A 26,134-nucleotide genomic window follows, 5' to 3' on the forward strand; every position below is an offset into this window, starting at 1 on the left:
ACAAGGCTCACCTGTTCATTTTTGCAAAGCCACACACTATTTCCCCTTAACACAGTAAAAATTTTGGCTTTATATCCTCTCAACTCAAGATATCCACATTTCTCAGGTGCCACAGCCACTTGCAACTGTGACGTAAGGGATGGTGACTTCAATGCACTTAGCAATATGCTGATCCAATCATTTCTGTCTTCTGAAATTAGAGAGAAAATAAGTAAGATATATGGACAGAGAACATCAACGTGAGATCCTCTCTTACTTTGATGCAAGTAACATGCACAGTCTTTACCACAACTACAGCCTAAATTCCACCATCAGCAGAGGCAAGAGTTCAATTTCAACAGAACAGAAAAGACTAGGTAGATGCCCTGGAGCCAGTGCGAGGAGCTTCCTCTAGGACGATGTAAGAAATGCCAATCTCAGGCTCCACTCCAGCCCCAAATAAAACTTTGCATTTTAGAAATAACTCCAGGAGACCTATGGCCTTATTTATGTCTGAGAAACACTTTTAGGTAATTCACAAGATTTGAGTTTTCTCTTTTTACCACGATTTTGCAATGAAATACTTCCATCAGGATCCTGTTGTGAATCTGTGGCTTCCTTTTGAGAGATTATGGAAAGTGAGTGGACAGTTTGGGCTGTAAAAAGTAGTTACACAAAGTGGACTTCTTTTGAAGGCTATACCCTCTGACAAGTGCTTTTACTTCCTCTCTGCTTTTTCTCTGTAAGTAGGTAAATAAACTGCTATTTTACATAAGCCTCTGGCCAGATCTTCCCAAATACCTGAAACCAAGCGGCCAGGTACTGAGCTCTCTGAAATCCTGAACCAAGTTAAAGTTGTCTGTCTGGTTACTTGAACAGAGCTACAGAGGGATGAGGAGTACAGAGGAAAGTAGCATCACTACCCAACTGGTGGATGAAAGAGGGAAATACTCAAGAAACAACTCTTTATAACTTAAAGTAGTGCTTTGTAATTGGCAAAGTAAAACATGGTGTTCACATTCCATCCAAAAGAAGCTAAGTGACCTTCAATTATGTACCACACACTGCACTGAGGCATAGAAATGTAATATAGTCTCCAAGGAGCAACCAGGACAATAAGTCAAGTTAGATTTGAGCTGATAATGGAGCACACACTGGAATAAATGTCATACAAATGGTATCAAATAATATATGAGTCCATTCAACTGAGGGAAGTGATTTGCTGAAGGTCATTGAGGAAGGTAGTGCTAAAACTATAACAAAAATTACTTCAAGTTCTTCACAACTGCATTTGGCACCATAAAAGGGTGTGTGTGTGTGTGTGTGCGCGTGCGCACGCACGCGCGCGCGTGTGTGTCTCAGAGCTTGAGAATGAGGAACAATATGAAAAACTAACCTCAAGTGAGAAGGGCGGAGCAGGACACTGAGCAAGCACAATGCAAGAACAAAACCCATCAGGAGCCAACGCAGGTTCCGAGACGTGACTTAAAGAGGAGCACATCAACACTTTTGAACTTACAAGGCAATTATGAGAAGTGTGGACACACAGCAGCCACCAATTACCTCGAATTACAGAAGCAAAGAAGAACCACTTCTGGTTAATTAGCAAGGAGGAGACAGAACTGAGATGCCTGTTTATGACTGGCAGGCCAACCTGCGAGCATGGAGTTCAGGAATAAGACAATAGACATAAAGTGAAATAAAAATGAAATATAAGGACATTCAAGGTGTCTGTGTAGTAAAGGGAGTAAGGCATAGCCGATTCATGGATGTTAAGCCCAAAATAAATATCCCAGAATGAAAGGAAGTTTGGTGTCATAAACTGGCCATGAAAAACGGCAGGACAATCCAGGTCACAGAACACCGCGCACTCTCAGGGCACTGGCAAATCTCGCAGACTCACAACAGCATGTGAGCCGAGACACGTACAAGAAAAGACTTACAAATGTGGATAAAGATTCATGTACAAAGAGAAGAAATGTAAAAAGCAGAAGTGAAACTTTATCTACAAGGATAACAACGGCTCCCAAGCTAAACAGGGTAAGGATTATCTGAGCAAAAGAAAAAACAAAACAGACTGAATTTTAGGTAGCAAAATGTTTCATAGAAAGAGCAACCAGGGTCAAATCACAGGACATAGACCAGTTTCTATGATAAGCCTGACACAGGAATTTCACGTGTAGCAAAATAAATGTTCATATGAGATACACTCATGTGGAATTAAGGCTGCAAAATTACTTTACAATAAGTTTTAATTTATAAATTATCACCATTCCTGCTCAACTGCTGAAGTAAAGAGTTCAACCAATGATAAAAGCCAATATTGGTTTTCAGGTATTGTATAATCCCCCTCAAATGGGTGTTTTTTTTTTCATATCAAACACCCCAAAAGCTGTTATATATGTGAAAGCATTCTGGAATCTAAAATCAATGTCAACAAACAACAGCATCTCCACAGTGTGACATCTTCAGCAACAGGTCCAGCCTGCACTAGAAAAACGTGCTGTATTTTTGGCAAGAGTTTCCACCTTACTGTGGTCATTACTTGTGAATGTTGGTTTCACACAACACTATTTCTGCCAAGTAATGTAAGGAACAGCTGCTTTGCTGAATCTTCATAAAAGTTTCAAATGTAAATATAAAGTATTGAAGTGCACCAAAACTTTATGGCCTTTGGATCACAGTTACGTATATCTCAGTTTCTCAATAATTAATTTGGAGTTGGCAATTGCAACTTTTAAGCGTGTATATTAGAGCAGTGCCGCCATAAATGGATTGAGCCCTAGGATTATGTAGCTCCGAAGGCCTCCATGAGTAATGGGAAATAAACAAAAATTAGGAACGGAATGTCCTGCTTGGGGCTGAGACCTCATTTGTCATTATTCTAAACACTTCGAACACTCATTTGTCTCCACATTCAGTACAGTTCATTGCAAAGACACTTTTTTTTCTAATGATAAAAGTGGTAGTTTCTATGGGTATAAACATAAATGCTTAGACTATAGGGTTTTTTTTGGTTTGGTTTGTTGTTGTTGTTGTTGTTGCTGTTGTTTTGCCAAGGCTATTTAACTATACAATAATAGTGAGGGTCTGTGACCTTCCCAGCCAATGGGGTTTGGACCAGGTTAACAGTACCGTAAATGCATTCCTTAATACTGGGTGATGATCAATTTGATAAGACTCTGAGTGTGGGACTCTGCTGGATAAGGTTGGAGTCTGACTTTTCTGCATAGCCATTTTGGGCTCCGTCTATGAAAACGGACTCTCGTTTCTTAGTTGGGGTTCTCATTGCACCTGACCTGTTAACCCCAGATTGTGTGAGAAGCATCACATAGCCCTCAGGGAAGATTAGAAAACTGACCTTTCCTGATAAGGAACTTGACCAGCAAGCACGGGGAATTCCTCAAAGTACCTGACCCTATGCTGAGCAGATCCTAGCCTCCAGCAAATGACCTTCAATTGCACCTAGACGTCATCCCCTCACACCTAGGATAGCTAAGTTTCTCCTTCTTGTGATAGGCCCCATGTTATTGACTATAAGTGAAGTACTTTGCCAGTGTGTATATTAAATATCCTGGCACCCTCAGCCCTAGTGAATCAGACACATTTACCCTCAAATCCCCTCCCTATTGCCCAAGGACTATAAATAAAGGTTGTCTGGCTCGGGGCAAGGATGCTTGTGTTTGGTGCAGACCGCCTGCCAAGCACTGCCTGGCCTGAGTCTCACGGGACCTGCCTGTCAGTGGGTGTCAAGACATGCCCCTGCTTCTCCTGTGCTGGGCACACCAGCTCAAGCAAGGCTTGTGGGGCTCTCCACAGCCACCTGAGACCTGCAGCCCCATTCTAAAGAGAGCTAAGTTGTGACACCCTGGGGAAAATTCATTTTCCACTTCTCCTTGAGAGGCTGGGAACCTGCCTAGCGCCCTCAGCCTCGGGACTCACTATACAGTGCCCTAGCCATCCCTGAGCGAGAAACATCCTCCTGCAGAGACAAGCAGTGACTGGACTAGCCCAAAGGACTTGGGACCCAGGCCACCCCTCTGCTGGACACTGAAGGACATCAGAGAGCATTTCAGAAAACTGGTAAGAAAGAATTTAAGAGGCAGGGTATGGGGAACTTGAAATGCTATCTTAAGCACAAGGCAGCAATTGCACACCTGATACCCTGAAGGCTGCAGTTACCTGCACTGACCCTGAACAAGACTGGCTCTATCAAATTCCAATCATACACTGAGAAAGGCCTCATGGAGCCCTGACTCTGACTGCTAAGTTTTTTAAAACTGTTGAATTCCTGGAGAAGATTCAGTTGTGCACTAAACTGTTAGGCCATCAGATTTCAATGGATATTTCTATGTACATCTATAGACACATAGATGATCCTGGTTAAAAATCAGTATGTCATAAAACACCACCAAAAAGGCATGAATGTAAGAAGGAAACTTTTAGGAGGAGGTGGGATGGGATGGGATAGGAGGAAAATAAGAAGTGGGGAGTGAGAGTAAAGATAATACAGTGTGCGTGTATGTGTGTGTGTGTGTGCATGTGTGTATGTGTGTGTGCATATAATTTTTATTGATGAAATTTGAAACTGTCAACAAATAAATTTCACCAAAAAAAAAAAAAAAACCCAACAACACGAAATAACAGGATCATTCACTTCACTACATAGAAAAAATAAAGAGATAAAGCAAACAGAAGAAGACAGATTGTAAGAGTCACTTGTCTTTGATTGTGTATATGTGCATCCTTAGATGAGGAAATGTTTGACAATTCCCAAACCCCAATAATAATTCTCCACTTGATAAATGGTTTGGGATGAGCTATTTGCTATTGTGAACAGAAATAAATAAACAATTTGTAAGTTTTAAGTTAGATGCCATTCTCAGTACTGTGCTAAAATCTTGTGCCCTTATACTCTGACCTACTTCGGGACAGGAAGCCCCGGTGTGTACAGGACATTCTGTATGAGATGTTCTTCCACTAGGCGTGAAGTCGCCATCTCGGTTAATCGTGCAGAATACCGTGGCGTGGCAGCAGCTGTATTCCCAAGCTTTGACACTGCTTAGTAGTGGTGCTGAAGCCTGAGCCCAGGGATACAGGGCACAAGGAAGATGCACAAGGAGCTCTGCCTGGGCTTCCGGTGAGAAAGCAAACACATTCTCAGATATAGTAAGCTAACGCAACCACACTGGTATAACTTCTTTATGTAGCTATTTTAATTTTATGTTCATTGGCATTTTTATCTGCATGTCTATCTGTGTGGGAATGTCAGAAGCTCTGAAACTGGAGTTATGGACAGTTGTGAGCTGCCATGTGGATGCTAGGAACTGAACCCTGGTCCCTTGGAAGGGCAGTCAGTGCTCATAATCACTGAGCCATCTCTTTAGGCCATTGGTATAGTAACTTTTGTCATAACTGTTTTGCTTCATCATAAGCTATTGGTGGCAATCTTTTACTGTGTCTAATTTAAAAATTACACTTTATGTATGGATGTACAGGAAAAATGCACTGCATATAGTATTTGGTATCACATACATGGTTCATTCATAATCCTGAGTAGTGGGGAATATAGTCCTAGTGGCTAAGAAGACAGATTCCCATATTTACTCCTTCCAAAACTAAATGTCTAATGGTATCTCCACGGTAGCCCCCACTGAGCACCATCCTTCTGAAATATTCTCTATCCTGGCTTTTTATTTTTTTCCATGAATGGCAATCTGAATTGGGAACAAAATAAAAATGAAAAAAAGAGTATGTGCTTTTGCTATAACATAGACAAAATAAAACAGCAGTCTCTTCCAATCAATATTAAACTCGTTTTTAGAAACATCAAAGAATCAGAAAAGTTCAAAATGGCAACAGAAAGATCATATTCTCTGAGTACCAATTTAGTATAGGGAATTCACTAGTTACAAAGGACACCAACACATGTCACGCAGGGGTGTGAAAACAACCACCAACACCAACATAATCACAAGCTGCGTCGCGGGCCCTTCACTATTCGTAACTCAACCTTCACTGTTCCATTTGCTTTTGTTTTGTTTCTTTTCTTTTCTTTTCTTTTTTTCTCTTTAAACAGATCATATCCTCTGTAGCCTTGGCTGACCTCTGACCTGTGAAAGTCACCCGTCTATGCTTCCTTAGTGCTAGGATTTCAAGCACCTATCACATCAAGGCAGGAGATTAACTTTCGATATGAATTGATCTAAATAAAGACCCTTCAGTGCCATCAGCCATCAACATGAAAGCCTGAAGTGTTGTCAAGTCGGTAACCACTACCTGAGTAAATACTACCTCCTATATGACAGGGCTCGTCCTGAATACCAGGAGCAGAACACTAAAGGAGGCTGGTAAGGACCACTCTCTTCCAGAGCATATGCTTTACTGAAAGGAAGAAGACCATAACAACACAGACGTTCAATAGTGAACAAAGATAGTGTAAACCATAGGAAAAGAGTCAACAGAGGGTTACTTTACATAGGTTACTTTACATAGACAAAGCTTCAGAAAAAGGGACTGGTCAAGAAAAGCCTGAAGAAAAGAAGTGACGGAGTGAGCAGAAGGGGTGGGGGGAATACAAGAAGAACATTTGCAGGGTGGAGTGCACTACATGCTGTGGCCCAAGGCCACCAAGACTCACAGACTCAGACCCAGGAATCCTCTACTGTTGAAATGGAGCAAAGGAAGGAAGGTATGGAAGAAAAAAATGAGAGAAGGCCAAGATCAGGTCAAGAGTAAAGAAGGTTCTGGGCAGGCCACCAAGAAGAGACTTGATACCCTATGAGCATATACAGGGGGAGGAGGTCCCCCTCAGTCACAGACATAGGGGAGAGGAATAAGGGGAAATGGGAAGGAGGGAGGAATGGGAGGATACAAGGGATGGGATAACAATTGAGATGTAATATGAATAAATTAATAAAATATTTTTAAAAATAAAAATAAATATGGGGGAAAAAAAGAAGGTTCTGTGACTTCATCTACACTGTCCTTTGCTCACGGTAAGAAAGACAGCAGCAGGACTTTAGAAACGATTAAATTTGATCAGAGTTCCTTGCCGAATGGTTTTTCTGACAATGGGAATAATGAAATGATTGTAGGAAACCAATGAGGTGATTAACCCGACTGCTCTGAGCTATTGGTGACAACTGTGGGGATTAGAAAAAGGTAAGCATCGAGTCTTAATTTCAAAGTCAGGGTGACAGGATTCAGTAACAGATTAGATGACATCTAATAAAAGAAGAAATAGAATTTAAAAAAAAACAGCAAGATCTCATGGCTTGAGCACAAGGGGTCTTCTGTTTCTGGTGGTGACAAAGACTAGGAAAACAAAAGAATGTTTGGCGGAGAGGGCAGTAACTGGACTTCAGATACCTGACATCTGAGATACCATTGAAGACCATGCTGACGTGTCATGGAGAAAGCTGAATATATGATTCTGGGATACAGGGAGAGGACACAGGTAGTAATACACATTTATAATCAACCACCTTAAACCATGAGATCTTAAAAAACAAAACAAAAGGAAAAACTGTGTCCCTGTATACTTCTTTGCTTTTAATAAAATCCTTTATTCTGATTAATTTGTAAGAGAAAACATCACACAGCTACAGAAGCCACCCAATTGCTTCAGAATAGATATAGAAAAGTTTATAGAGACATATCGAGTTTAAAATTGGGCAAATGTCTGAGTAGTAGACACTTTTATCGTGTGTGTGTGTGCCTGTGTGTGTGTCCGTGTGTGTCCATGTGTGTTTGTGTGTGTGTTTGTGTATGTGTGTGTGTTTGTGTGTGTGTGTGTACGTGTGTGCTTGTGTGTGTGTGTACATGAATGCCTGTCACAGTCTGAATGTGGAGGTCAGAGGTCAGAGGTCAGCCTGTGTGTACCTTACTTGTGACAGGCCCCTGTTTGCTGACGGAGGAGCTGGCCTGTGAAGGTTCGGATTCTCCTTTACCTGCTCCCCATTCTGCCACAGCGACAACGCAGTGACAGACGTCTGCTTTGCCCCGACTTCCTGTAGACTCTGGGGTGGAACTCAGGTTCTTGGCTGCACAGCAAGTGCTTCATCACCGAGCTACTTCCCTAACCCTGAGTAGTACAGTCTTAATATTATTAGTGTTATTGGAAAGTCCAACCATAGCTATGATAAAAAGTAGATAACGCATTTTTTCACTCCTTTGTTCAATGTCTTCAAAAGACATTATTTGTAACATAATGTTTTTCAAGGAATTTGGAATCCCAGCATAGTCCTAACTATTTTTAGAGAGATTTCCATAACTGTATGAAGCACTCAACAAAAAAGACAGTGACCAATGACAAGAGTAAGGAGGGTGGAAAACAAAGACGTAGAGAGCATTACATCATCTGCTTCTGATCGTGTTCTACTTACAACACTGCTTCCCTTAAACAGCTGCGCCATACTCCTTATGCCAGGTCTAAGAAACTGCTTGCTTTAAAACCTCTCAGGTAACAGAATCAGAACTGCTGACATCTAGTCTGATGGCTAGAGTTGAGCGACCCACTAGCCTGTTTCCCAGGGTCTGCAATGTGCTCAGATGGACAGAAACACAGAACGTACAATGGACACTCAGGATGTGAGAGCAGTACCAGACAGGGAAACCACATCAGAACTGTTGTGTTCTGAATAATCAAAATATTCGACAGTTTGAATGTAAAAGATATCAGGCTATAATGGTATTTTAGTTATGATTCGCAGAAGTGGCTACTCACAGTCAGCGCTCTGCCAAACTCTATGGGTGATATATAAAGCCAATAAGACTTCTATGGCCAGTTTCAGGCTGTAGGCCAGGTTAATTATCTCTGTTCCAGCATTGTTTTCTTGCAGATACTAAGTCACGTCGAAGAATCTGAGCCCTGTGTCCTAAGTGTGCAGGGTCTTCGGCAACCGGGGCTTCCCAAGGGTCACCAAGGGTAACAGCCAGAGTCTGTATTTGGAAGTCATAGTCCTAAAGCATAGTTTCCATAGTGCCAGAAAAACACTATGAAAGCTGCCAATTAAGTATCCTACCCAGCTGTGACATCTATGAACCACAGCCATGATGAAAATGGTAGGATATCCATACCAGTACAGGAAATAGCACTCACATGCTGGTGGTAAGCAATAGCAGCCCAACTGGACTTAAAGTCCACTCAACACGAGGGAACAAGGCTTGGCCCTACAAAGGTAGCTAACCTTCTAGGATGCGTGAGGGCGTGGGTCTTAGGAGAGAGTCACTCAAGCCACTTTACCGGACCAGCATAACCCCTTACCGCACTCTAAATCTCCTCATTACGCTCAGCTGTCAGTGTAGCTCCCACCCCTCATCAAAGAAGCTTCTTTTGACAGAAAATGGGGAGTATAACGGGAAACCTCAATTAGAGACAATGCAGAGATCAGTGGGTGGTGGGGAGGAGACTAGCCACACCTACATGGCAGGTCCTGAGTCTGTGGCCCACAGAACCATGTAGAAGAAGGGGTAGGAAAAAATTGTCAGAGCCAGAGGATCAGGAAGCTGTGACACTGTCTCTCCTAGAAATGTCTGCATAAACAAGATCTCAACAGCAGCCACACCAAGTGGCACTTTACATGGAAGGGATAAAATTCTCAGGTCCACATCCGTGGTCAAGAGCTACAGGCACCTGATGGTTGCTGAAAGAGAAAAGTTAGCCTCTTCCAGATGACCAGATGAGCACCCCAATTGGTCAGCCAATAAAAAAACTGGTCACCTCTAAAACCACAGGCACATACACAACAAAAACGGACTCAAACTGACAAAAACAAAAAAAGGAAACGTACTTGCAAGTATATGTACGTGTTTGTGCGTGTGCGTGCGTGCGTGTGTGTGTGTGTACAGCAATAATCATTGGTGAACAGAAGTATATCTTGAGCTTCAGCATAGAACATGAAAGCAAGAAAGGAGTTTGAGGACCTGGACAGCAGAGATAGAAGGGAAGACGCACTGTGACTGGCGTTTAAAACACGAAAGTAAAAAAATAAATAGGAATATGAAATGTTTTCTATGTTACCCATATACAACATCTACATAGATTTGTTACACAATCCAATATGCCCTACTAGCAGTGCTATTTGATTTTCCCATGCTACGTTTTGGGGGGTCTAGTGTGGTGGTTTTGTTTTCAGCAGCAAGGTAAGCTTTTAGTTTGATCTCACAAATCATCAGTAATCAAAGTCTGAAAAACATTGCTCCCTGACAGGCAGCTGCGCATGCTCACTACTGATTACCTTCAGGAATAATAAGGACTTTCTAGAAATATATATTTACTGCACGCTGTCGTTTCTTTGCTCCATATGCTAGCCCATGGTCTGGGATTGGAGCAGTCTAAAGGGCAGGGACGCTGCTCAACAGCTTTCAAAACAGTAGCTTCCAGCTGCTGGTAGATGCGCTTGTGTGAGAAACAGCCGATAATCATGCAAGGTGTACTGCAAGGTTGCTTTGGTTCTGAACTTGGCCGAATATCTGTATATACACAGCATTGAGTAAGCTCCTCACACAATCATTATTGAATTAGAGTACATCAAGATAACACTTTGCTAAAAATTAGGTCAGTTATAAATGTACACCAAAATTGTTCTTAAAATAAGGCCAACCTCTCATTATTTAATCAAGGATCTGGCCTTGCCTGTATTATTTAAACTAGAGAGGCATAGGGCACATCACGAGAATTAAACTAATGCACAATGCAAAACTTTCGTTCTCCATTATGTCTCCCTCCTGTACTAACCAAATCCAGAAAATACTTTCTGTACACTTCTAGAGTCAATGCAAAGCACATATCACATTTCTATTGTTGTGTTCACGTGTGTGTGTGTGTGTGTGTGTGTGTGTGTGTGTGTGTGTGCGCGCGCGCACAAACGTGTGCTGACGGGTGGGTGTCCTGTGCATGTGGAAGTCTGAAGACAAGTGGCAGGAATCAATTCTCTCCTTCCACAGTACGGTTCCCAGGGATAACCTCGAGGCACCTTTCTCAGCAGCAAGCATTTTCCTCTGCTGAACCCTCTCTGCACTACATTGCCACCTTTGCATCAGGAGGCCCACAGTAGATGATTCCCAAGAAAAGAATTCAGTGAGCATAGTCAGTACAAAACCTATAACCCAAAGATTGCCGTGCAAGTTCATTTGGCTAAAAACTTGCTTGGGTGAGCTTTCCTAAAATCAACTTGTTTATAATAAAGACATTTTCCTTTTAGTATTAAATACCTACTCTGCATTATCAAAACCACACATTAAAATGGTCTCTGTGAGAGGGCATTTGTGTTCATTTTCACTGTTATATAGCTACAGTTTAAACAAATATCCCGTACTCAGTAGCCCCTGACTAAATGATTTTTTTAATGTAACAGTAACCACCCAAGGAGTAACTTGTCATTTTATTTAGGCTTTAACATTATGCATTCAAAAAAATTCTTTTTAGAATGTAAATTACTTGAGAGCAATAGAGTTAAAAGTGTCTCTATATTTTTCTTAATCTGTTTTATTAACCTGATTTGTGAGAAATGAAGGACTCTAAGTGCCTTTATGGTAATAACAAAATTATCTTAGACCCGGTATGGTGGTGCGTATCTGAATTCTCAGTGCTTGGGGAAATGAGGATTCCAAGGCGAGTGAGAGGTGGAGGAGGGAGGACAGGGAGGGGAAGGGATGGAGAATAACCGTACCTTCTTTTTCTACTCTGAAAACAAAAGTTCTTTGTGTTGTGACAATTTCGAACTTGCTGTCTCCTTGAGCGCGTACTGTGGAAACCGCAGTGAGGGGGATTATTCCTTTTGAGTACATCTCCTGTATTAGTTAGAGAAAAAGATGAAGACAGATGAGCCTGAAATTCTGAGCACATTTTAAAACAAGAATGGCTCAGTATTCACAACTGCTTTCCTTTCATGATTTCTATGTAAAATTTTAAAGTGACAAATACACTGATTTTCAATACTTCAAAAAGGAAACTATGAAATGTCCTGCGCTTGTAAGGGAAATGACCTTTTCAATTTTCTAGTCGTCTGGATTTAAAAGGCAAAGCACCAAATACAAATAACCCTAACAGACCAGCAATATATACTTCCTAAACAGAGAATCACATTCTGTAAATCGCTCTGGTCACAACGATTCTATTCGATGGTGTCTGCAGGCATCTGCTGGTCACAACAGGAACTGTCACAGGGAGCCATCTCAAAATACTGCTGCATCACACAGAGAGAGAACAAAGCCAACTTGAGGAGCCTGCTAGACTCCCTGAAGTAGCCACATCCCCAGTGCTCTGAAGATGAATCTCTAATGAGTAAGGAGTAAGAAATAAGCCAGCCATGGCAGCTTGGGAGGCTGAGATGGAAGGACTGCTATAAGTTTGAGGATAGCCTGTGCTACAGTTGAAGAAGGCATCCCTGAACAACAACACATGAGAAACGTGCATCTGCTGCTCGGAATAGGCATTCAAACACATATTATAATTCTGCTTCCAAGGCCAGTTAAGACTCCAACCACTTTCTCATCATCTTCATTTTTTTTTTTTTTTAGAACTCCCAAACCACTGGGTAGAATGACCATCAGTGATTTCAATGATTGGTTGAGAGTGAAATATTTATTATGTCCTGTGTTACAAAGAAAATTAGGATGCGCTATACAGTCAGAAATCAGGTCATTTAAGTTCAGAAGTGAATTCAAACTTTGGGACTCATAAGTCAAAAGACATAAATTCTCAATTCCTTTTAAAGGTTAGAGAAATGTCTTTATAAACGTGAAATTTGATCCTGACTTTTAGAAAATTTAACTTTCACCAAATTGCTAGATTAGCAGACAGAATTTGAATAAGACAGTGTGATTAAAAACAAAGAACAAAACAAAACAGAATGGATGTAATGGTCAAAATTTTGTTCCCCCTTTAAAAGCATTCAAAATACAAGCAACATATATATAGAGAGTGTAGAAACATTGTGCCCTCTATCTGCTCCCTCCTGTAGCCTACAATGACCATGCCATTTACACATGACTTAGGAAAGCCTATGTACAGCCTCAAACAGGGAAAGGATGTCAGAAAGAAAGTACTCACAAAATAACTTTTTCTTCTTGCTTTACTTTCTTGTTCCTTTCTTCCTTAAGAAGGAAAATCCCTTCTCAAATTTCAACTACCAACATTATGTGAACAAATCTAAAATTGCTCTTTTAAAAAAAATGGCTTATTTAATTTTATGTTATGTGCATTGGTGTAGTGGTTTCAGATCACCTAGAACTGGAGTTACAGACAGTTGTGAGCTCCTATGTGGGTGCTGGGAACTGAACCTGCGTCCTCTGGAAAAGCAGCCAGTGCTTTTAACCACTGAGCCATCTCTCCAGCCCCCCAAAAAACTTATTTATTTTTATTTTATGTGCATTGGTGTTTCATTAGGTCCCTTAAACTGGAGTTATACACAGTTGTGAGCTGCCATGTGGGTGCTAGGAATAGAGCCCAAGTCCTCTGGAAGAGCAGCCAGTGCTCTTAGTGGCTGAGCATAAGTCTCATAAACAGCTCTCTTTCACCCGACCTGTCATCCCTCCTTCCTTCCCTCCCACCCTCTGTTCCTTCCTCAACTATACATTTCTGTCAGACTCCCATATTTTGAGTAGTATGTGTAATTTTGCCTAAGTTCTTCACACACTAAAACTTAATTCACTACGGGTTGAGAACATATCCTCACTCCATACCCGTCCACTGAAACATCGCTCTTCTAGAAGCTGGAGAGATGGTTAGGAGCACCAGATACTCTTCTAGAGGAACCAGGCTCAGTTTCTAGCACAGGAATCCAATGCCCTCTTTTGTCTTCCATGGGTACTGCATGCATATGGTGCACAGATATGTATACAGGCAAGACATCCATACACATATAACGAAAAATAAAGGAAAAAATTAAATACCACTTTTCTAGCCCTTTACTCTGAGATGGGAGGTAATAGTCCTTGACCTGAGTTGATCCTTCCCACAAACACAATATGGATTTTCACCGTATGTGCAGCATCAGTGTGTTCTCCTCCTTTCTCCACTCTGAATGGGCTTGACATGTGCAACTAATCCTTCATAGTTCAGCATATATACACTGCATAGAACAAACCCTTTCTGCTCGGATTGTTGTCTAGAACTTTCTTCCTCACAGTGGAAACATGGTCCAGGAATGGAGTCAGGTGAGGAGAATCCTGAGTGCTTGCGAGAACACTCCAAGAAAACAGGACAAGAGGCTTGTGGCTTCAGGTTCGTCAAAACACAGAATTGTTCTTGGAATGTGTTTTTGTGCCCCTGTGAGTGGCGGTGAGTTTACTTCAGATGACTCATTATTGATTGCTGCCGTTACTCAATTAAGCGTTTAAATGATCCTTTATATGCCTCTATGGATACACATGTTTTTGCCACGTTTGGCTTGTCCCTGTAATCGTACACAGCTTGAGCTCACAAGAACTACATCTTTAGTTGGCTCCATTCATCCAGGTCCTACCACTTTTAACGCGGTGACATTCGCCAGTGCCAGGGCTCCAATGTAACAGCACCGTGAGTATTTGCTTTATGATAATCACACATTGGAATCTGGATGATGAGGCAAAGCTCCATGCAGTGTGATCATCTGATGAACGATGTCTTGCGACACAAACTTTAGATCATTCATCGGCCTCCCTTACTAACTCCCCGTCACTGCTGTAAATATATTATCGAATGATAATCGCATGTCCAATCAATCACAATTACACCAAACCCTGAGGGCTCATTTTTAATATGTTCTGAAATTTGTTTTATCATTTCTACTGAACCTAAATAGTACCGTACACCTTCATAATCTACAGCACCTCATTTGTTACAACGCTCTCCTAAACTGCTGCCCTTCTTTCAGCCTGTCTTCCTCATACGCATCCTGACACATTACAGTCCAACTGTACTCTCCTGGAAAAAAATAGAGCAAAAGTTTGTGTTTGTTGTATGTATGCTATGGCTGCCACCAGACAGTAGGGATTTTAAATGCCTAAAAACATTTACAAATTGTTACCTAGGTGGCCTTTTCCAAAACATTGGTTTACTAAAAATTCTAATAGCTTAGATAAAAATCCACAATGAGATAAGGAACAGTTATCTGTTCTGTGCTGCTTCTAACCCATTTGTCAGTGAGGAAAATCCAAACAGCACTGGAAAAATCGGGGGGAAAAGAAATACAAGAAGAAATTAATAGGCAATTCATTAAAAAAAACTATATGCCTATAAATAACAATGTTTAAAAGGTAATGAGTCCCAGTACGGAAATGTGGAAAACAAAAGCGTGACAAAAATATCTTTTGCAATCTAAATACTGCGTCAGGTCAAACTCGGGAAGCCAGAGGTTACTTAACAGCACACTCATAATCTATTATGGGATCTCCGGTAAAACCTGAACCTAAAATCAACACCATATGGTTGATTTTATATTTCTTGTAACAATATAAAGACAATTCGGAGGAAAAAGAAAAAGAAAAAACCCTCAACGGATAGCAGGCTCAAAAATGTCTTGTTTTCTGAAGTGTGAAATTTACCTTAAGGAAAATTTAAAGCACCCCTTGAGGTTTTACCACACAGATATCTAGGTCAAATCTGTCATTTACCTGCCACGATATGAAACAACCACAGGGCAATTCTGCCCACAGATGAGTGGGCATGAGAGTGAGTTAGATTTCTTAGCAGGAGATAAGATATCAAGGGCATGGGGATGACATGGTTTCTGTAACAAAAGGAAGAAGTCTTCATAGAGGCATCACTGGGTGACACCGAGGAACACAGGCAAAAATCAGAAAACTGGAACCTCTGCACGCCGCCTCATGATGTCCAACCACACACGTAGTGGCACAGGGACACACCCATCCCTCAAGACGCTCTGTTCACACAGCTGCTAAACTGCGCAAGCTGAAATCAATAAGTACATGTCTTCAGGGGGGCCCCAGTACTAACTTCCTCCTTCTAAGAAACAACGCCCAAATGGTGGAATGTTCTGGCAAGGTGAAGTCAATCATCTGGATACAAGTAAATAAGAGGTCGGAAGAGATATGTAACTGGAATATTTGTATAGAATGATGCTGGGTAAATTATTTCTAGGAAATCATATGAATATAAACTTTTTATACATATTTTTATTATAATTTATTTACATCTCGATTGTACTCCCCTTGCTCTTATCTTCCTGTTCCCCTCTTTCCTCTATTTTCCACTCTATTCCCCTCTCCTAGACCTCCCTCCCCTTCTGACCGCAGCCTATCGGGTCTCATCCAGATAGCCTGCATCCCCTTTCTCTGGCTCTCCACAGGGCCTCTCTGCCAAGGGGCAGTGATCAAATCACTGGCATCAGAGTTCTTATCAGAGGCAGTCTCCCGCTGCCCCCTCCCCTTCACGTAGAGAATGAGCTGCCCACCAGCTACATCTGAACAGGGGGTCTAGGTTCTCTGCTTACAATGTCCTTGGTTAGCGCATCAGTTTGTGCAGGCCCCACTGAGTCCAGATCCACTGGCCTTGATAGTCTCCTTGTGGGGCTCCTGATAACCCCTCCTCCCCGTCCTTCCATCCCATCCCCCTATCTCTTCTATAAAATTCGCAGCTACCCCGTTGGGTGGAGATTCTCAGAGGACATCTCTGTTGGGCTAATATCCACTTGTAAGTGAGTATATACAATGCATGGCTTCCTGGGACTGGGTTACCTCACTCAGGATGATCATTTCTAGTTCCATCCATTTGCCTGCAAATTTCAAGATTGTTTTTCACAGCTGAATAGTATTCTATTGTGTAAATGTGCCACAGTTTCTTTATCCATTCTCCAGCTGAAGGGCATCTAGGTTGTTTCCAGGTTCTGGCTATTGTGAATAAGGTTGCTATGAACACAGTTGAGCAAATGTCCTTGTTGTATGGTGGAGCATCTTAATGGGTATATGCCCAGGAGTGGTATGGCTGGGTCTTTAGGTAGCACTATTCCCAATTTCATGATATAGTGCCAGACAGATTTCCAAAGTGGTTGTACAAGTTTGCACCCCCACTAGCAATGAAGAATTGTTCCCCTTTCTCTACATACTCCCAGCAGGTGCTGTCACTTGAGTTTTTTATCTTAGACATTCTAAGAGGGGTAAGATGGAAAGTTATTTTTATTTGCATTTCTCTGATGACTACGGACACTGAGCATTTCTTTAAGTGTTTCTCATCTATTTGATATTCCTGTTGAGAAGTCTGTTTAGCTCTGTACCTCATTTCTTAATTGGGATATTTGGGTTGTTTGTGTTTAATTTCTTTAGTTCTTTACATATTTTGGATATTAGTTCTTTGTTGGATGTAGGGTTTGTGAAGATCTTCTCCCAGCCTATAGGCTGTCATTTTGTTCTGTTGACAGCGTCCTTTGCCTTACAGAAGCTTTTTAGTTTCATGAGGCCCCATTTATTAGTTGTTGACTTTAGAGCCTAAGCTGTTGGTGTTCATTCAGGAAGTTGTCTCCTGTGCCAATGAGTTCAAGGTTCTTCCCTACTTTTTCTTCTAACAGATGTAGTGTGTCTGGTTTTATGTTGAGATCTTTAAACACCTGGACTTTAGTTTTGTGCAGGGTGATAAATATGGATCTACTTGCATTTTTCTACATGTAGACATCCAGGTAGACCAGCGCCATTTGTTGAAGATACTATCTTTTTTCCATTGTATGGATTTAGCTTCTTTGTCAAAAATCAAGTGTCCATAGATCTGTGGGTTTATTTCTGGGTCTTCTATTCTATTGCATTGGTCAACCAGCCTATTTCTCCTTCAGTACCATGCTGTTTTTAGTACTGTTACTCTATAGGACAGCTTGAGATCTGGGATGAAGATTCTTCTGGAAGATCTTTTATTGTACAGGATTGTTTTAGCTATTCTGTGTTTTGGTTTTGGTTTTTTTATCCATATGGTGTTGAGAATTGATCTTTCAAGGTCTGCAAAGAATTGTACAGGAATTTTGATGTGAATTACATTGAATCTGTAGATTGCTTTTGGTAATATGGCCATTTTTACTATGTTGATTCTCCTGATCCATGATCATGGGAGATCTTTCCATATTCTGATACCTTCTTCAATTTCTTTCTTCAAAATCTTGACTTTTTTTTTCATACAAGACTTTCATTTGCTTGGTTAGAGTTACACCAAGATACTTTAAATTATTTGTGGCTATTGTAAAGGGTTTAAGGGGATACATACTAGAAAGGAACAAGTCAAATTATCATTATTCGTGGATGATATGATAGTATACATAAGTGACCCCAAAAATTCTACCAAGGAACTCCTACAGCTGATAAACACCTTAAACTAAGTGGCTGGATACAAAAATCAACTTTAAAAAATCAGTATCCCTCCTGTCTACAAATGACAAACGGGCTGAGAAAGAAATTAGTGTATATATAATAATTTTTGTTGCATGGATATTTGAAATAAGAGGATCACTCTACTGCAGGTGTGATGAAGAGAAAACAAGTCTTCTTGGACACAAAGCAGAAATTTTTCTTAAATGGGAGTAGAGTAAAACCACACCAACAAAACTACCAGGCAAGGAGGTGTTCCCACACCTGGATACATTACCTCTGTACTTCAATAAAACCAACAAGAATACCCAGAGGTGAAGGAAAGTGGCAACTAGTTTCTTCTAGGTCATCCTGCTTATAAGTCTAATCCTTAACAGCAATGCCATTTTCTTTGAGGGTTCCTGTTTTATTTTGGCGTTGTTTTTCTATACTTTTTTTTTGTTCAGTTTAATTTTTTTTGAATGAGAAAAACTGAACATAAAATTAGGTGGGGAGGGAGTCGGGAAGATTCTGGGAGGAGGTGGGAAAGGAGCAAAAAACAAAATTCATATATTGTATGAAAATAATAAGAGAGAAACGACAACAAAAGAGATGCCCTCACATCTAAGGACGCTTAGTTCCTCATGAACATCATGGACACATGTGAAATATCATGATGGTCAAATAATATAAACAAATCAGAAATAGCTGACACAACAAAAAGTAGTGATTAAAATCATTCATCCCACCACTTTGCAAACCATGAGGATGTTTGGTTAAATCAACTTGTCACTCTATCTAGGTCTCTGAAAATATAAAACCAAACAGGTTCTCTGCAGGCACTGTCCTTGGCTGGTACAACAGTTTGTGCAGCCACCCCCCCCCCCGCCCCCGGTTTCAGATCTGCCAGTCTTGATGGTCTCCTTGTGGGGTTCCTGAACCCTCTGGGTCCTTCCATAACCCCATCTCTTGCATACCACTCTCAGCCCAGAGCCCAGCAGGGAGTCCCAGCATCTGTCTAGACCTCCTGCTGGATGGAGTCTCTCAGAGGACATCTATGTTGAGTCAAGATCCACTTATAGTGAGTATATGCCATGTGTATCTTTATGGGTCAGGGTTACCTCACTCAGGATTATCGTTTCTAGTTCCATCCACTGTTCAGATCTAGCCAATGGATAGCTCATTTTCCACAGTTGTGGGAAGTGGGGACTGCCTCTGACATGTACTCTGGTGCTCCAGATTTGATCACCTCCCCATGCGGGCACAGAGAAGGAGGGGATGCAGGCTATTTCAATGAGACCTGATAGGCTGTAGTCAGATGGTATGGGAGGAGGGCTCTTTCCCCCTCCCAGGTAAGACTTCTAGAGAAGGGGAATAGGGCAAAAGAGGGAGGAGAGGGTGGGAATGGAAGATACAAGTGAGGAGACACCAATCAGGATGTAATATGAATAAATTACAATAAATAAATTTTAAAAAATGGAACTAAACAACCTGAAGCCTTCAACTGTCTTCAGCAAGGCAGCAAGTGTTTGTTGCAGTCCACGTTATTTTCTGTCTATACACACACACACACACACACTTTCACCTTGCAGCAATAAAGACACATATGTCTTTAAGCCAGAAACATCACAAATATTATGCAGTATAAACTTCAAATGAGAAAACAATGTTGAATTGGAATACATAAAGAATGTGGTTATTTATTAAAACTTTAAAGATAAAATATAATTAGAATGAAAGTGTCTCATTTTAATTAATTAAAGCCTGATAACATTTGTCAGTTTCACCTATACTCTCTAAGGAAATGAGCAAGCAGAAGTCAAAAGGGTGATGCAGAGGTTGCCCATGTCACTTCGAAGTTTAACAACTGATAACGCTGTCCCTCAGTATCTGAGAGGGATTGATTCCAGAAACTCCTCAGATACCAGCACCCACAAATGCTCTGTCCTTTACCTATAATAGTATCTTGCCTCCATATAACGTACACACATCTCCTGCATGCCTAACAACCTCCCAATTACTTATAATATCTTATATATGGAAATTCTATGTAAACACTTGTTTTACTGTATCATTTAGAGAATAAGAGGGAAATGTACATATTCAGTACAGATGAAGCCTTTTATGTGTTTCTAAGTCATAGTTGGTTCAGTCCATATGAATGCACAAGCTAGGACACAGAGGGCTGATCATGTGCTTTGTAACTGTATAAAAGATAGAATTTGCTATATTTAACTCTACTTGCATATAAACACATGTGCATATTGGCAAATATAAATCTATACACAGGTAACTTTTTTTTTTACTGTTTTGGGGTATAACACCAAACCCACAAATATTTCAGCCTATGTCTCCTAAAGAGAAGGACACTGTCATAGGTTAAGAAGGCATTCCTTGAGCTCTGTCATGCATTAACACTCAACTGCCCAAGGACTATCCCTCCCTTGCCATTTTCATCAGTAGACAAGATTTTCAGTAGAATCTACATGACCCTGTCATAATCCTCTCCAGTATCTCCCCTTCACAAAGCTCATTCCTAAAATAACCTGAAAACAATACATGTTTTGTAATATGGCCAACACATACTCATAGGAGCTCCTTCCATATTCTTTCTATAAATAATTCTCATTTTCTCCCATTTCTGCATATACAAACTCATTTTCTTCCAAACTCATAGCAAATAGAATCTGAGACACACCCTTCTTATTCCCAGAGAATGAGAAACCCCTCCTTGGTTTTCAATTTTCTACTTGTGATATGGTTTGTATACATCCCTTAGTGCTCTCCTGGATGAAGGCAATCTTGTGTTCATCTTTGTATAGCTCATAGCATCTCCAATGGTTTATAGAAGATGCTCCACAAAAAAACTATTAGACACATAAACTAAAATAATTATCCTTATCTATGAGGTTAAATTATGATGAGTGATTGTGTCACATTCTAGATCTTTTTATGTCAATAATCTATTATCCATTCTTAAAGAAGGCTGAACTATTTACTTAAGCTTCCTCCATGTATGTAAAATAACATTTGAATATTATAAATGTACTTACTCTTTCATTGTTGTAGTAAGAAATGCTAAGGCCATCAAATTTCACCCATCTCTTCTGAAACATGCGTTTTCTGTAAAATACACGAAACCATTATTTTGCACTCCATTACTGTGAACATGAATTGTAAATGACTTTTAAAGTCCCTGCGTTCAGTACAGGCCATTGTGCAGCTGACAACTGAGGTAACAAGAGGCTATAATAATGCTCAGGTCTAGATTTCGAGCCTTGGTACACAAAGAAAATGTGCATAACAACACTTGCCAGTTAGATAATGTACGTATTTGAACAATAGCAATGTGAACATTGCTTTCACAGCTACGAGAAATCACCGCGAAACAAAATGAGGACCCACAGATCATCACTGAACCCTCATACTTCACTGAACATATGACATGATGCTCTCAACCCTCACTAATGTTATGCATGTACTTCTTTTGCTTTGATCTTTGGTGAGTGAATACTATGTTGCTAAGCTGATATGGCCTTGTTAATTGAATTTATACATATAAATAATTGATTTTAAGTAAATATGGCTTTTTTTAAGCCCTGACGAACTAGAGAGTCATTTGCAATCTCTTTAAACAGCATACAGTTGAGAGAGGATCGTGTAAAAGGCAAACGCAGTTTATAATTCTGACACAAAAATCTAGGATAAAATAAAATAATCTCATTTTGATATTTAGACTTTAAAAAAAGACTGACTTTTTGCTGACTGTACAAGGGGTGGGTGGAGCAGCTTTTGTGCACACACTTGGCTTCTGTTTGGATTCAGCCCTACCTCTGCACGTGCTTCTCCCCCCATCCCATGCACACACACTTAACAGTCCATGGATTTTGAGCACCCTCTTCTCTATACACCATTGGCCTGGGCCTGGACTGATGTTATCAGGAGAGCCTCTGCTTTTAATAGATACCAATAGTAACCTCCTATTTCAACAAGCAAAACAGGTCGACATCAAGCATCTCTCTCTCCCCCCTTTCTTGAAGTTTTAAACACATTTAAAGAGTTGGTATCCCTTCCTGTAGCTTTCAGAAGAATTAAAGATAGAAGTCTCAGACCCTGGTAGAGTTTTTCTTCTCACTGCTCTCCAGCCAAATGTCCACTACTTGTATAAAATATAGAAAAACTCCCACATCAATCATTAACAAATGTATGCATCTAGAAAGCAAACCAGCCCTAATAACCAAGTGCAGAGGGAGGGAGAGGAGAAAGAATGAAGTTCACCAGTGTATACAATAATCTCACATATAAACACGGAATTAATGATTAACTTCAACCAACCACATTGACGACCAGCTCCCTTCCAGCTGGCCCGTCCTATCTGCTCCTTCCTAACCTCTCTTGGCATGTCCTAGCTCTTCTCACAGCAATACTTTGCAGACTTTTCACTTCCACCAACTCCCCAGCTCCAGCAGTTGGAAGGAAAAGCTGAAGTTGGTAAACAGACACTCCTTACTCCTTGTCTAACCTAACCTCTGGGCACCCATGCTTGTTCTCTTCTCTCCCATTCTTACAAGGCAAGCAAATGAGCTTCTTATTTCAGAGTCCCAGCGATAATTAAGGAATTCAAGAACTTCTGTGTGGAGCCCCCCTGCCTTACGCTGAACGTGGACACAAGAACTTAGTAGAATATTTAAATTTCCTTTTTAAAAACAGAAAAAAAAAATCAATATCTACGGAGAGAATAGAGGCCTTAAAGCTCGCCCCCAACTCCCTTTCCTTCCTTTAGTAACTGTGAGTATTGTCCCTAGGACACCTGCATAAAACTTCCTTCCCTGATGAACTAGCACACAGCCGACCGGGGAGTTTTCCTGTCAAAGTGCCTGCTTTCTATTTTCCCTACAGCAGTTAATGCAATCTCTCTGTATATTTGTTGACTTCCTTAATGCCAACCTGCCACACCCCACCTTCCTCTTTATGGGGATGAAGTCCAAAACTGTTTCGTTCTCTACTTAGGATTAAGTATGAACACTAAGACCCAAATAACACACACACACACACACACACACACACACACACACACACACACACACACACACAAAATGGTTGAATGAACGAGTAATATGACTAAGACAATCCTTTTTAAGAACTGGCAAGAAGACAGAAAATAAAAACGTTCACACCCGGCTTATACACAACCACCTCTCTTTAAAATAACAGTTGCAGAAGGGCAGTTAAATTCTTGAGAGCTAAGAAGTAAATCCACAGCCTGCAAGAATAGCAAGTGAAAAGGGCTCAGAAACTATGTTAATACACCTTAATTCTGGTCATTTAGATGCAGCAATTGGAACTCATAAGTTTTCATTCTTTGTTTTTTGTTGATGGAGGTGTACAGTATATGTTTGCTCGTGTGTATGCATGTGTATGTGTGCATACATGTCCATGCATGCAGAAGCCACAGGTCAATCTCAAGTATTTCCTACTGTTCCTCACCTCATGTCTTGAGACAGGGTCTCTCTCTGAGGCTGAATTGCCAGTTGTGCTAGACTGAGATCCATGGAGCCCCTGGGATCTGGGCTTACAGATGTGAGTGGCCATGGCCAACTTCTAACATGGGTGCTGGTGAGTACTTAGGAGTGCAAAGGCAAGTTCTTCCCTGTCCAAGCCACTCCCCCACTTGAATCCACCTGTTGTGACAAAATTCTGTCACCATCCAGAAGTGTACAACTGTTTGTCAGACTATGTATGCTGACAGTCAAGAAACGCCCTTGGGTTACAAACACACGCGCACAGGAAAATCTTCCCTAATTTTAAAGGCAGCTTAGCGTTCTGTGTTAGACTGAACTCACAGCTGACCTCCGCAGTGCTTTAGGCCCCTGTTCCCTACCTGTGTGAGGTGCCAGAGGCATCACGCAAGGGTCCAAGAAAAAAAATGTGGAGGGCATCAGGGCTATGGTAAGGAGACTGACAGCTCAGTGCTCACTAGCCTGAGGACTTTGATTTAAGACAAGACAAAGAAAACTTTAGTCCTGTAACAGCCTTAATGTGCTCATTAATTTTAAAATGAGTTGTTTTTTTTTTTAAACGATTGCTAAATCTCTCTAAGAATATGTGGAATAACAGTTAAGTCTCAGCCTGTAAATAACAGAATGAAAAACATATGGTATACAGCCAAAAGAACCACCCTTTAGAGCAGACACGAGGCATTTTGCTATCTGATTACAAAAAGTGTCAGTTCTGTCATGTATTCCGTCTCTAAGTACGTACTCTGTGGACAGTTCCTTCTGAGTCACACTGCCTCTGTCTAGCCCTAGAACTTTCTTTCCCTCTTGGCCTTCCTGTAAAACATAGTCAATGCCTGGTTGACTATGTCATGGTTACTTCCTCCTGGCCTCAAGTTCTCAGTGTAAAAACCTTTCTATCCAAATGTCAACTTGGCCAGTCACAGGGGCCCTTCAGCCTGCTCTGTTCAGTACCAAATAATAACACGCAGCAATGACATTAATTACATTGTGTTTTCATCATTCATCTCCCATATAATATTTTCAATCCATGAATACAAAACTATTTCTGTTCTGTTTGTCCATGCAAATCCAGTGACTATTGGATTTCCTAGTACCCAAAATACACACATCAAGTGTTTACTGAATAAATGTGTACTACCGGGAAAAAAAAAAAGTATACCTAAAATTTCATTTTATAAGCAGAAACAGCACAGAAACACGACTCCCTAGCTTTTATATTTTTCAATACTAAAGATCCTTTTGATTGTATGAAAAAAACTTTATAAAACTACCCTGTAGTTAAAGGGGAAAGTTGAGAGCCTACAGGAAACTTTAAAAGCTCATCATTAATTTGAAGTAACTACAAGCACAGAATTGGAATTAAATGTTTTCTTTAATTAGCATTTCCCAGGACCTCCTCTCTTCAGCCTGTGGTAACCACCATTTGACTTTCTGTTTACCTGGATTCAGCTTTTTAATTTCCACACATAACTGGACAACTTTGCAATTGTAGGAAGAATACATTCTTGGTACCTAACATACAAGTTGGTAATTATAGCTAATAATGTATTTTGTTTTACTCAAAATTGTGTAAAAGAATGTATCTTAAGTGGTTTTCTCACACACACAAAAGGATAATCAGATGAGATGACAATTGTGAATGACACTCTGAGGTGACTGGCTCAGAGTATGTGCATGTACCAAATTATCCTGCTGTATTTATTATGTACTATTGATCAATTATACTTTTAAAAAACAATGAAAATAAATATATGACATATTCATTGATATTTTCATTTAAAATTAAAATACTCATATATGATGTATCTAAAATTCACTTAGCATTAAATAATATATGTTGCTGATGTGTCAACACCCAGTGAGCTTTTTTGTGCATGTGAACTTCAATACTGAATTCTAATAATATGAAACAAAACAGAGCCAAGTGTGGTGGCGTATGCCTGTAATCCCAGCACTCAGGGAAGCAGAGACAGGTGGATCTCTGTGTGTTCAAGGCCAGCTACAAAGTGAGTGTAGGACAGCCAAGGATACACAGAGAAATTCTGTCTCAAAACAAACAAGACAGAATAATAAGACAGAATTACATCCTCTTTTGTAGTTTTATGCTACTTCACAGCAAATATAAACTTGAATTTAATATAAATCCTACAAATTCAAATGACAAAAATAATAAAAGGAAGACCTTGAGAAGTATTTTGCTTCCGAATTCCAATGTAAATTTTTAAATATTTAACTTAATTTAATTTAATTTTGCCTGGGCATGTCAGTGCATGGTAAATAAATACAGGACTCAGGAGGCTAAGGCAAGAAAATTATCAGTTGGACAGCCTAGTAAGACATACCTCTTTTTTTTTTTTTTTTTTTTT

The 26,134-nt window shown here is 40.4% G+C and overlaps 1 protein-coding gene across 1 annotated transcript in view; it reads right to left on the minus strand.

Moving 5' to 3' along the window:
- Positions 1 to 26,134, minus strand: part of Arap2 (ArfGAP with RhoGAP domain, ankyrin repeat and PH domain 2) — a 150,432-nt gene that overhangs the window by 99,902 nt on the left and 24,396 nt on the right. Inside the window, exons 6-8 of the mRNA XM_051164910.1 lie at positions 21,303 to 21,372; positions 11,655 to 11,775; positions 12 to 190 (exon numbers count right to left, since the gene is read on the minus strand). Of these exons, the coding sequence (XP_051020867.1) occupies positions 12 to 190; positions 11,655 to 11,775; positions 21,303 to 21,372 (370 nt within the window). The remainder of the gene's footprint in view (positions 1 to 11; positions 191 to 11,654; positions 11,776 to 21,302; positions 21,373 to 26,134) is intronic.

The sequence above is a fragment of the Acomys russatus genome, chromosome 22 (genome assembly GCF_903995435.1).
Source record: "Acomys russatus chromosome 22, mAcoRus1.1, whole genome shotgun sequence".
Classification (NCBI taxonomy): domain Eukaryota; kingdom Metazoa; phylum Chordata; class Mammalia; order Rodentia; family Muridae; genus Acomys; species Acomys russatus.